The sequence below is a fragment of the Cervus elaphus genome, chromosome 5, assembly GCF_910594005.1.
Source record: "Cervus elaphus chromosome 5, mCerEla1.1, whole genome shotgun sequence".
Classification (NCBI taxonomy): domain Eukaryota; kingdom Metazoa; phylum Chordata; class Mammalia; order Artiodactyla; family Cervidae; genus Cervus; species Cervus elaphus.
Genome location: NC_057819.1, coordinates 58588516 through 58600415, shown reverse-complemented (window position 1 = coordinate 58600415; position 11900 = coordinate 58588516). Strand labels below are relative to the sequence as shown.

General features: G+C 38.7%; 1 protein-coding gene across 2 annotated transcripts in view; it reads left to right on the top strand.

Moving 5' to 3' along the window:
* The first annotated feature begins 1367 nt into the window (after positions 1-1367).
* The window catches only part of TTC29 (tetratricopeptide repeat domain 29), a 252291-nt gene continuing 241758 nt past the window's right edge, over positions 1368-11900 (top strand). Inside the window, exons 1-4 of one of the 2 annotated variants that reach the window (XM_043902567.1) lie at positions 1368-1425; positions 2247-2293; positions 8684-8781; positions 10637-10720. In XM_043902567.1, the coding sequence (XP_043758502.1) occupies positions 8690-8781; positions 10637-10720 (176 nt within the window). In that variant the 5' untranslated portion in view covers positions 1368-1425; positions 2247-2293; positions 8684-8689. The remainder of the gene's footprint in view (positions 1426-2246; positions 2294-8683; positions 8782-10636; positions 10721-11900) is intronic. The other variant, XM_043902568.1, reaches the window with a different exon arrangement.

Here is an 11900-nt window from a genome sequence, read left to right as displayed (position 1 = left end):
TTTTTGCTTAAATCAGTTTGAGCCAGCATTCTGTCACTTACAAATAACATTCTCTGAGCTCCTTAGCTCTATGAACTCTCTGGCTAAGGAGTGGAGAAAGAGAATAACCAAAGAACTGCCAGTGAAAACAGCAAACAGGAGGAATAAATCCAAAGAGGCTGGAGGAACCTCCTAGAAAGCCACACTGGGAGAGCCGCATGCTGGAAGGAAAGTGCCTGGAGTTCACATACCTCAAAGCTCAAAAAGCAGGAAGAACTTGAACAGAATTCACACAGTCACCTGTGGAGCTGTGTTAAGATGTTTCTGGAAACTGAGAAATGAGTTCATGATGACAGAATGCGAGGGTCCCATGGAGCCCAGTCACCAGTAGTCACAGTGATCGATTGGATGTATTCAATATAATATAAATTTACTTGGTGGAAGTAATTTAGTAATTTATTGCAGCAAATTAGATGTTGGAATGAAAGTGTGGCTATGGTTGTTATGTTTGTAGTCCAAATAGAATCGATTTATGATTAATAGAATGGTGTGAGCAGTACAGCTGACTCACTTTCTTACAGTGCGTGATAGTAGCCAATGAATAAAAGCTTAGCTTTCCAGCACATCTATATTTGGGGAGTAATAAGCAACAAGCTTCACTGTCTTGCCCTCTATCTGTATGAGACAATGAACCAGGAAGTTCACTTCCTTATATTTACATGTGAGAGAAGGGGTGGAACCTCGGACTGCGATTAACTGGCTGACATTAAATGGGTGTAAATATAAAATCCCGAGTTTCAGAGGAAGTTTTAAAATATATATGTAAAGACAGGACCCAGGGAGAGTCTATGAAAGAGACCTTGAGTTTTTAGCTCATCACCACTCAAAATTGTTTTCTCTTTCTGAAGACAGGACTGGGAAAGGTGTTTGCGTGGGACATGAAAAAGATGGTTCTGAGAGCAACAGAGGCCGAGGAAGATGAGAATGAACGACTTATCCAGCTGGATAAGTCTTGAACGCCACGCTGAGCGTTTTTCCATCAATGTGTGGACGACAGGGCAATGTTGCCAAATATTGAGAATGCAGTGCCGTGAGGGAAATGATTCATGGCGGCAAATTAGAGGCCTCTTGGATAAGGTAAATTAATTTCTGAAAGCTGTCTAACTACTGAGCCGTCTGGCGGGAAAAAGCTGCCCGGTGTAGACTTCCCCAGCACTGCGCTCACTAGGCCCCGCCCCTACAAGGCTCCGCCCCCGAGCCCGAGGAAGAGTGGAAGCTGCACCAATCCAGAACCTCAGTTTAGCCTAACCCCGCCCCCTTCCGTCCCGTCCCGCCCCCTCTGTATCCCTGGAGACGCTCTTGCGTCCTCTCTCTGCGCCTGATCAGCAGTATCTGGGAACCACCGCGGGAGGAGAGGGCAGCGCCGGCGCCCAGCACCTGCCACGGGTGAGGGACACTTCGGCGGAACAGAAAACCAGAGTTGTTCCTCAGGGCCAATCCATCGAGATTCGTGGCGGACTCCAAGAAGAGCTGGGTTATTTTTCCAGGCAGTCCCTCCTCTGACCCATACAGACTTTTCCTCAGTCAGTCGAGGACAGGCTTCCTAAGCCAAGCCCTCGCCATTTATTTCAAGAAATGCATAGAAGGGGGAGCACAGAAATGCGCTCTCCTCGCCGCCCAGCTCACCCTTTGAGGGCTTTCCCTTTGAGTGGAAAAACTCAATTAGTCCTGTTTAGAACTGGGTAGGAGTGCAGAGGAACTGAGATGCCCTCGGTTTTGGTAGATCACCAAAGTTTGAGAGATCACATTATCCCTAATGGCACATTTACATAAGAATGCATCGATTTTTGTTGTTGTTTAGTCTGACTTTTGGGAAATCCCATGGACAGTGGAACCTGGCAGGCTACAGACCATGGGGTCACAAAAGAGTTCCCCAAGAATGTATCAATAATATTTCAGATGTATTGGTATTTCATTGGATTAGTGATTAGGTTCTCCCCTAGGAGCTATGCTTTGGGTTGGTTTTTTTTTTTTTTTAATGGTTTGCATCTTTAATCATTGACATAATAAGTCAGCTATCACAGCAGGATTCTTTTTTTTTTTTAAAGTTTATATAACTACAAGTAGATACCTGGTGTTTTGTGGTATGAATAAATCTTATTCCATGATTTGGAGCAGTGAGGGGAGTTAGTGAGTTAGTCTGTTGACTAATTTTTAACTTTTCCTCTTCTCTCCTTTGCCATTATTCTTTGCTTCCAAATTTTCAGGCTGAAGTCTGTAAACCTGGAGACACCTTCAGCAGTAATCTCCAAATGTAAGTCGAGTGAAACATGGCCCACTTTCAAACACTTTTCCTGCTTTAAGTTTTGATTTAACTATGAACACATCTTAGTTAGCAGGAAATGTGTGGTTTCTATTTATTTAACAATCAAATTACCTATCATAGAATGCTAAATGTGTCCAAAAATACAAGGGATAAACATTTACTGACTTTTTATTTTATGTGAGTTTTTTTTTTTTTTTTTAACTCTTTTCAGGAGCAGATTACTGACATTTCTTCTGTAGTTTTCTTTAAACTTTCATAGTAAAAGAGCTTGTGATAATATGAGAAGTTCCAATTCTTATCGATGATCTTGTTGATGATAGTAAAATCATATTTATTTTGAACTCTCTTGATGACACATGATGCATTTGCTTGCTGTGTGTTTATTGGTTTTATTTCTCACGTTTCAGCTTTTTCCCCCAAGGTGACTGAATTCTGGAGATAGTGGTCAGCCTCAAACATAGTTACTCCCCAGGTAGCCTGTGTCTATACAACTCTAGGCTTCCCCTTCCTTTGTGTTTCTTGATAAGGGTATCTCTGGGGATTGTGGGGGAAAGAGTGTTCCTCTTTGAAGAATTTTACTTGGGGGCCAGAAACTTAAACTCACACCATGGGACACATTCAGCCTGATCCACACCTCTCAAACCTTTCATCCTGCATTTCTCCATTCTCGTTTGTCTTTGCATGTGGGGGCCAAACTTAGAGATTGTAACTGTGATACGGGAGCCAACCAGGAGATCAAAGAATCCACCAAATCTCCTCTGAATACCAGCAGTGGAATGGCTTAAGGCAGCCTTTTGATCTTTGTCTCAGTGCCTGTGGTGCCTGGAGTACACTGCCCACTTGGTAGCACTGGGGGAGCTGCCTCTGGGTTCCCTAACAGACAGTTTCATCCTGTCCTCCTAGGGCTAGGCTCATCTGGGTACCAGCCAGGGAAGTACTGCTCATTATTTTCCCTTGGGTACCCATCCTGAGGTAGCACCACCATGTGTGATCTCCTGTGTGGTGTGGAACTACGAGGACCCTGATGAAGTGTCAGTTGTGAAGCATGATGGGTTCCATTTCTGCTTCAGGCCTAGATCAGCCACTCCCAGCACTAGTCCCATTCCTCCTGGATGGAGCCCACTAGAAAGCAGGGAACACTCTCTAGTCCACACCAGGAAAATGATACCGTTCATATTAACAAAGAACAAAAGGCTTTCTTCACCCAACGGGTATGATTTCAGCCTGAAATGACAGGCCCCTAAGTGTGCTTGCATTTTTTTCTCACTTATTTTCCCCTTGGTTTGCTTCTATGTGCTAAAATGCACCTATTTCCTACTCTAAGAACATTCAGCAGAAATAAGACTGAACTGGTCAGACATAAAAGAGATGGTGATTACTTAGATAGGAAAATAATATGTTACAGGATCCTTTTACATATTTGATGCATTTCAAATATTATGTGTGTCATAAAATTCGGTTCAACAGCTACCTATTATGTAAAACAAAATATCTTTACATAGCCGTGTATGGATTGTGAAAAACAAAACCCTTTCCCAACAGGCATAGGCTAGGGAGGATATGGGGCTTAGAGCAGGGAAGGGAGCCCACACATTCCATCCTAACTCTGAGCTTAAACTTTCAACATAGATTGGTTGAGGGATATTTTTTCCAACACACAGTTAATAATTTTTTTCCACTGTATCATTCAGCTCTGACCACCCCCCATTCAGAGTTGTGCCTTGAGGCTTGCCAGCAGGGCTTGCAATACTTACATTAAACTAAATTTAAGAGTAAAGGTGCTCCTGCTGCTAATGTTCTTAGATCAGAGGAGAGCAAAATGAAGGAACTGGCAGCTGAAACTTTAATGGTTGGAAACGTTGACTCAGATTTAAAAAAAAAATCGCAGTTGATCTGCGTGACAAAGAAGACATGTTCCTTTCCATGTCTAACATGTGTATGAGATTTTGTTAGATGCTTGTATTTTCTAGCAAAAATGGTCTAACCCAAGTAAACATCAGTGAGGATTAATTTTATATCGCAACCTGGTAGGCCAGCTCTTGGGAGGCTTATACATGCCTTGATGGAATATGTGAGGTGGAACTGAGTTTCTGGGGTTTGCTCCCTCTGTGTACAAGCTAAGTCACTTAGTCGTGTCTAACTGTTTGTGACCGCATGGACTGTAGCCCCACTGGCCTCCTGTGTGCATAAGATTCTCCAGGCAAGAGTACTGGAGTGGGTAGCCGTTCCCTTCTCCAAGAGATCTTCCCAACCCAGGGATCGAACCTGCATCTCGTATGTCTCCTGCATGGACAGATGGGTTCTTTACTACTGGTGCCACCTGGGAAGAATATTTGGTCCCACTGTGTACAAGCGTCTGGGTCTTCCTAGTGTTTGAAGAAATTGCAAGTACCTTTTTCTTGTTTGAAGCTTCTTGAGAAACCCTTCAAAGGTCCCTACGATTATGCAGAGATCACCTCTGCCCAATGCCTTTGGTAAGCAAAGTAGGGGCTCTCAGAACAGAGTCTTAATTTGTCAGGGAAGGAATGTCCAGACTGAATTAAGCACAGGCTTCCTTTCTTTCCCTTTCCAAACCCCCTGGGGGCAGACAGGTCTGGGTTAAGATCAGAGATGGCCCAGATTTGCTCTGATTTGCTCTGTAACAGCAGAGGACTCTGCAATGTAGAGTTTTCACAGCTTCTCTGAAACAGGCTTACAAGGAGTAGGACTGGGGAGCCTTTGCCCTTTAAATCTGTCCACCAGGTCTAATTCTGCCTTAGTTTTAACTTCTTACTACATGTTCTATACAATATTGTCATTTGGTAAGTTCTGTTTATCCAGTTAACTCAACAAGCTGATATAACATCTGATCAGAAAAATATAAATTTTTAAATACAAAAAAGTTAAGTAACTTTCTTATGAAGTTATGGCATGTAAATCATTATGTTTTTTAAATGTTTGTTTTGAAAGAGAGGGCTGACATTTGCTATTTAGACTGAGTGCTTTAAAACTATAACTGTATAAAAATATGTAGACCTTTTGTTTCATGGATCATATCATGCACTAATAATCTGGGCAATATTAGGTTTCTATAGACTTCCCCAATGGCTCAGTGGTAAAGAATCACTTGCAGTGCAGGAGACACAGGAGATGCGGGTTTGATCCCTGGGGCAAGAAGATCCCTTGGAGGAGGAAATGGCAATCCACCCCTGTATTCTTGCCTGGAGAATCCCATGGACAGAGGAGACTGGCGGGCTACAGTACAAAGGGTCACAAAAAGTCAGACACGACTGACCACACACACACATTATAACTAAAACATGACACTTATCTCCATTAGAATTTTCTCTTTATTATGCAAATAATTATTTTCAGGCCAAGGTTATGATCTTTTTTTTAATTTGTTTCAGAAACACTAGACTGCCTATTTCTACACTGAATTTCAAAAGGCTTTTCCTCAAATCTCAGTGCTTTTCCACCCTCCATCTTGTCATGGCTTTGTACACAGCACTAGAGGAATACCTTGTCTCTGCAGGCCGCAGGCAGTTCTACCTTGAGTCTGACCATATCTCTCCACCTCTACCTAAACCACCATCCTCTGTCATCCGGATTTCACAGCAACCTCCAGCTGGTCTCCATGTCTTCCTTTCTGCCCCCTAGAGTCTAAGTCCAAAAGAGATGCCAGAGTAATCCTTTCAAGGTAGAAGTCGAACTGTGTCACTCCTGGGCTCAAACCCTCCAATCAGAGTAAAAGTCATAGTTTTTTACGGTAATCTTCAAGACCCCGTATCTTCTCTGATGTCATATTTTTCTGCTGTTATTCATCCCTGGCTACTGGTGAGCACTGGGTACTTTCTAGTTCCCTGCTTGATTTTCAGCTATAGAGCCCATCATCATCTGATCATCTGTGTTATTTTTGCTTGTTTGTGTATTGTCTGTTTCCCCACCATACCGACCCTATAATGTAGATTCTGTGAGGTTATAGGTTTTTGTCTTTTTGTTCACTGCCTCAATCTTCAGCACCTAAAATAGTACCTGGCACTAAGTAGTAGCTTAATGCATATTTGTTGATTATATTTAAGGCCCAGATTGATGGTGATTTACCCTAGGTCACACGGATAATAAATACTGGAGGAAGTGATTTAGAACCTGAAACAAGCCTTGTTTATGAGTATGTGACCCATAATGGTAGCGGTAGAAGTCAAATGGTAGAGGTCAAAACCTGTGGAGATAGTGGTGGTGGAATCAAGAGGCTCTGGTCTTCTGAATGCCTCTTCAACAGGAGAAGGGTGAGGTCTGTTGTATCTGAAAGTGCTTGCATCATATGACAATTTTCCACTATAAGTCCATCAACATCATGCCCACACTTCCTCTTTGGAGTAAGGTTTAGATAACTTGATTTTACAGATCCACTTTCATTATGGCTCACTTACTTTCCCCATTGTGGCATATTGCACTTCCCAAGGATGGCTGCAACAATATCTTCCATCCCACACCTTCCTCTTACAATGTGACTTCAATGCTTTTCCATCAGTGGGTGAGTCTATTTGATTAGCCTTAAAATCTAGGCAGCTTGTTTTTACAATGGAAGTGATGCTGTGTGACTTCCAAAGTCAGACCCTGGGAATACAGCCTCCACTTGGCTTTTCTTTGGGCACTTGCCTTTCTAGCCCTGAGCAGCCACTTAAGAAATATGAGCTGCCCTGCTAAGTGGAAGCCCAAGCCATCTGAGGAGGTCACATGTATGTGTTCTGATAGACAGCCCCAGCTGAGGTCCCAGCTAATAGCATTAACCACCAGATATATGAGTGAAGACCTTATAGGTAATTCCTGTTTCCCACCACTGAGTTACCCCTAAACTTTTGAGTCTTCTCAGCAGAGACCCCAGTCAAAATGGAGTAGGGAAAAGCTATCCCCACTGTGCCTTCTCCTAACTCCTGACCCATGTAAAATGAAAGGTAATACATTGATTGTTGTTTTAAGCAATCTTTTTTAAACCACTACATTTTTAAGTGGAAGTATAGTTAATTTACAATGTTTCAAGCATATAGCAAAGTGATCAGTTATATATATATCTGAATATACATATGAGGTGAAGTGAAGTTGCTCAGTCATGTCCGACTCATTGCAACCCCGTGGACTGTAGCAACCCCGTGGACTGTAGCCTCTGTCCATGGGATTTTCCAGGCAAGAGTACTAGAATGGGTTGCCATTTCCTTCTCCAGGGGATCTTTCCAACCCAGGGATTGAACCTGGGCCTCCCATATTGCAGGCAGATGCTTTACCATCTGAGCCACCAGGGAATTCCCTGTATACATGTAATATATGTATACTCTTTTTCAAATTATTTTCCAGTATAGGTCATTACAAGATATTGAATATGATTCCTTCTGCTACACAGTAGATTTTGTTATTTATTTTATATGTAGTAATGTGTATTTGTTAATCCCAAATTTCTAATTTATCCATTTCCCCTTTACCTTTTGGTAATCATAAGTTTGTTTACCACATCTGTGAGTCTATTTCTATTTTGTAAATAAGGTAATTTGTATAGTTTTTAAAAAGACCCCACATATAAAGATTCCACATTCCACATATGTCATATATAAGTGATATCATATGATATTTGTCTTTCTCTGTCTGACTTCTTCACTTAGTATGATAATCTCTAGGTCCATCCATTGTTGCTGTAAATGAAATTATTTCATTCTTTTCTATGACTGAGTAATATTCCATTGTGTATGGAATATTATCTTTTTTATCCATTCTTTGCTCAATAGGCATTTAGTTTGCTTCTGCATCTAGTCATTATAAATAGTGTTGCTGCAAACATTGGGGCACATGTTTCTTTTTGATTTAGAGTTTTCATCTTTTCCAGATATATGCCCAGCTGTCTCCTCATTGAGAATTGTTCTTAGCATTTAGCACTTCTAAGGGAAAGCCTTTATTTGTGAGAAAGTTTTTAGAAAACAGCAAAGTATGAACAATTTCTAGTTATTATTTGTAACAGGAGAGCAAAGCATGAGTATTTGAAATCCATAGCTGCCCTAAAAATCTTCACTTTTTAATTGCAACCAGCTCTACTAACAAAACCCGTACCAAAGCTCCTAATTGTCTGAATCTTCAACACATTTATCAGATTTTCTCTTTTCTACTTTGTGATGGAGGTGCAGACAAGTAATAAATTGGCCAAAAGGCAGATAGTAAGAAAAATAATGAGAGAAGCAACCTGCAGAATTCACTCACTGAGCTTCATGCCTGAATAACAGAGCTATAGATCTACACGCAGAGGCATTCTCAGCTCAGATGACTGACTAGATCTCTAATAATGTCTTAAAAGATTCTTTGAATGATTTACTGTTTAAAATACCATTTCTGTTTATTTATTTTTTTTGGCAGTCCAAAATGACTACCCTGCCCCCGCTGCCCATGACACGCCCAAAGCTTACGGCCTTGGCTAGACAGAAGCTGCCATGCTCACCAAGAACAATTCCAAGGTACGTGACCCTGGCTTGCTTTCTTTTTTTTTTCCCTATAGAAGAAATTTCTTGCAGTAAGAAATGTCAGTAACATATCTCAGCAATAAAAATTGTTTAAAGACAAAATTACATTTTTATATTCAGAATAGTCAAATTTCCTGTTTCAGAAAGATTGATAAATTTTATTCAAAGAATAAGAATATATTTATTTAGTAGGCAAGTGCTCATTTGGTTATTTTATTTCCTACTGCCATTATACTGTGGTTCCTGCGAAGCTTTGGAAATACATTTCCTTTTTAAAATGTGTGTGGAAAAATTGAAAGCAGAAGCTTTAGGCATGAAAGTTGTATGGCATCTAAACCACAAGATCCTGATCCTGATTTCTGTTTTGGAGGAAGGAAGACACAGTCTTACTCCCAGGGTAAACGAGCAGGCTTGATTTAGCTCCTGAAACGATCCTAGAGCTTGAAAATACATCAAACCTCTTCTGCCAGTGAATGGCGGCTGAATTCAGGGAGTTTTCGACTTGGGCCGAAAACCTGCAGGGCAGGAACTTGATGCTTTTGATTGTAATTATGCATATTAACTAAGGCTGTGTTACTTAGAAGTTTCCACTTCTAGTTTTATTGATTTTTAGTAATGCACATATTATTTATCAACATAAATAATTTACATATGTAGGTTTGATTATCTTTTTATGCATGCCTTTCAATTCCTACAAGGCATAATGATCAAAGTATTATGAGACTGCTTTGTTCAAAGAAGGACCATACCTCATTTTTGGTATTTCGGGCAGAGACCAAAGTCCCTGGACCAAAATAAATACATTCAGCTAAACTGGCACCGAAGTTCTTTTGTAATAGAAACGAAATTTGTAGAAATTGTAAAATAGAATTGCAGAAAATTGTAAGTTTACTTTCAAATAATTTGAAAAGCAACATTTTCGATAGAGGCATAACTTCAGTATATACATTCTTATTTTCCATTTTCCTTTTGAATAACGTGAAATATTTGCAAAATCTGAAAAAGCTAGCTTCTTCTTCCTGTCATTTTGTAATAACTGAGTTTACATTTTCTTTTCAGCATGAGCAAAATCATAACTCAGTGTCATATCCCTAGGATAAGACAGATTTTAAAGAAAAAATTTTGAATTATTTTTATTAAAGAAAAACATTTTTATCATAACCATTTAAGGCAAATTTTTGAATCAACCTTCTCCATTAGCTTCTGAAAGAAAGAGATACTTGTGTATCCTGTACCTCAGTTGTCATAATATGTTAATAGTCTGCTTATTTTTAAAGGTGCAAGGGGTATGAAGAATGAATATATTACTTGTGTAATATACTCATTAAAGTCTTCTTAAAATCACTTTCAGCTTGAACTTTTAATAATAGTTTGAGTTTTATGTGTGATTTTTAAAAACCACTCAAAAAGAATGTCAGAGCAAAATTCTATAATGTTTTCAACCAATAAATTCAACACATTTGTATCAAATAGGGGCTTTTTAGTTCACAATACTGTGCTGAACACAGTCTGGCTTCTGTAGCTGGAAGGTTGTAAGAGAACATAAGTAAAATGGAAGATCTTAAAAGTTTTGAGGAGAAAAGCCCATTTATTTAAGAATGTAGACTATTTTAGTGTGTTGTGTTTTATTTGTTTGCACACTGAGTTCAGTATTCTTCCCTTTTCCCATTCAAGAAAGTAAAAAATTTGAAATTATCAATGAATAGCCTAACTCTATAGCTCTTGCAAAACATTTATTATCTAAGATATTACACCAGAATATTCCTGTTCTCCTGGTGGCATTTTATATGTTTGGTAGCTTTTCACCTCGATAAGGCAGTTCTTTATTATTTCTTTCCATTTCATTTAGGTCTGAACTGATCAAAGAAAAAGGTGACATAGATCATTATCTGGAGGTGAATTTCAAAGGATTGTCAAAAGAGGAGGTTGCTGCGTAAGTATATACCTCTTAAAGTTAATTTAATATAAAGTTTGTGTTTTTGTCTTGATTCTTTGTTGAAATTTCAATTTTCCTGTGCAGTTCATTTTTTCACTGGAACATGACATTTAAAAATTAAAGCTCATATTAAATAGTGATAAGTCACGTCTATTGATCTTATACATATCAAAGTCTTTAATTTTATGACTTTCAAAATTCTCGTATTTACTAAGGTATTATACTATCATATTTGCAATATTTTAGTTAAGTCTGTGTCATTGATTGCTTAATAGCTTCCATTTTAGGGTATATTGCCTCCATGGGGGAAAAATGCTTTAAGAGAAAGAGTCATGTTACCTTTCTTTCCTGGTGATTAAAAAGAAATCCCTGACTAATACATGTTTTCTCTCCCATCAAAAACCTACAAAAACAAATAATGGATCATAGTTTATTGGTTAATTTAAAAATAAGTCTATGTATTTTTTTAATGAACGATGTAAACTTTGCCATTTTACTGCTAGTTAGAACCTAATATGTGGTCTGAGTAAAAATAATATAAAAATCCATGTAAGTTAGTGAGAAATAAATAGAAACCTAGAATAATAGCTAAACAGGTTTAATATTTCTTACCTATAGACATGGTGACTCTGTTATTATCAGGTTTTTAGTTGTAAGTATTGACAAATAGAAATCTTATATATGCACATGCATCTTACGGAATTTATTAAATGGCTAAAATATTAAAATATTTTATACAACAAATGATTTTAAAAGAGTCTATCTATGTATATTGCCTAGTGCTATGGGATTCCATTGAAAAGGTATTCCTACTGATGGTTTTGGTGAAGGTTTTCATACAGTTTAAAATTCTAAGTCTCTTGATACGTTTCATTAGATAATTGCCAATATGCATATAGCATGGAAAAATGGAAGAGTTCATTCTATCCACTTTATTTTATAGAGTGACAAAATTTACGGTAAATATAATCACTGTCTTCCTTGGAGTTCTATTGACTGCCAAGTGTAATATCTGGGACCTTTGGTTTTTAAATGCTATTCTAGTTGCTAATTCATTAACTTTCCATGGTAACCTGTTGGATAAAATTAAAGGTCAATATAGTCTGATGGTATGATTCCTTCTTAAAAGAAAAATATATGTGAGTGATATTTTCATTTTGATTTAAATATGGGATAT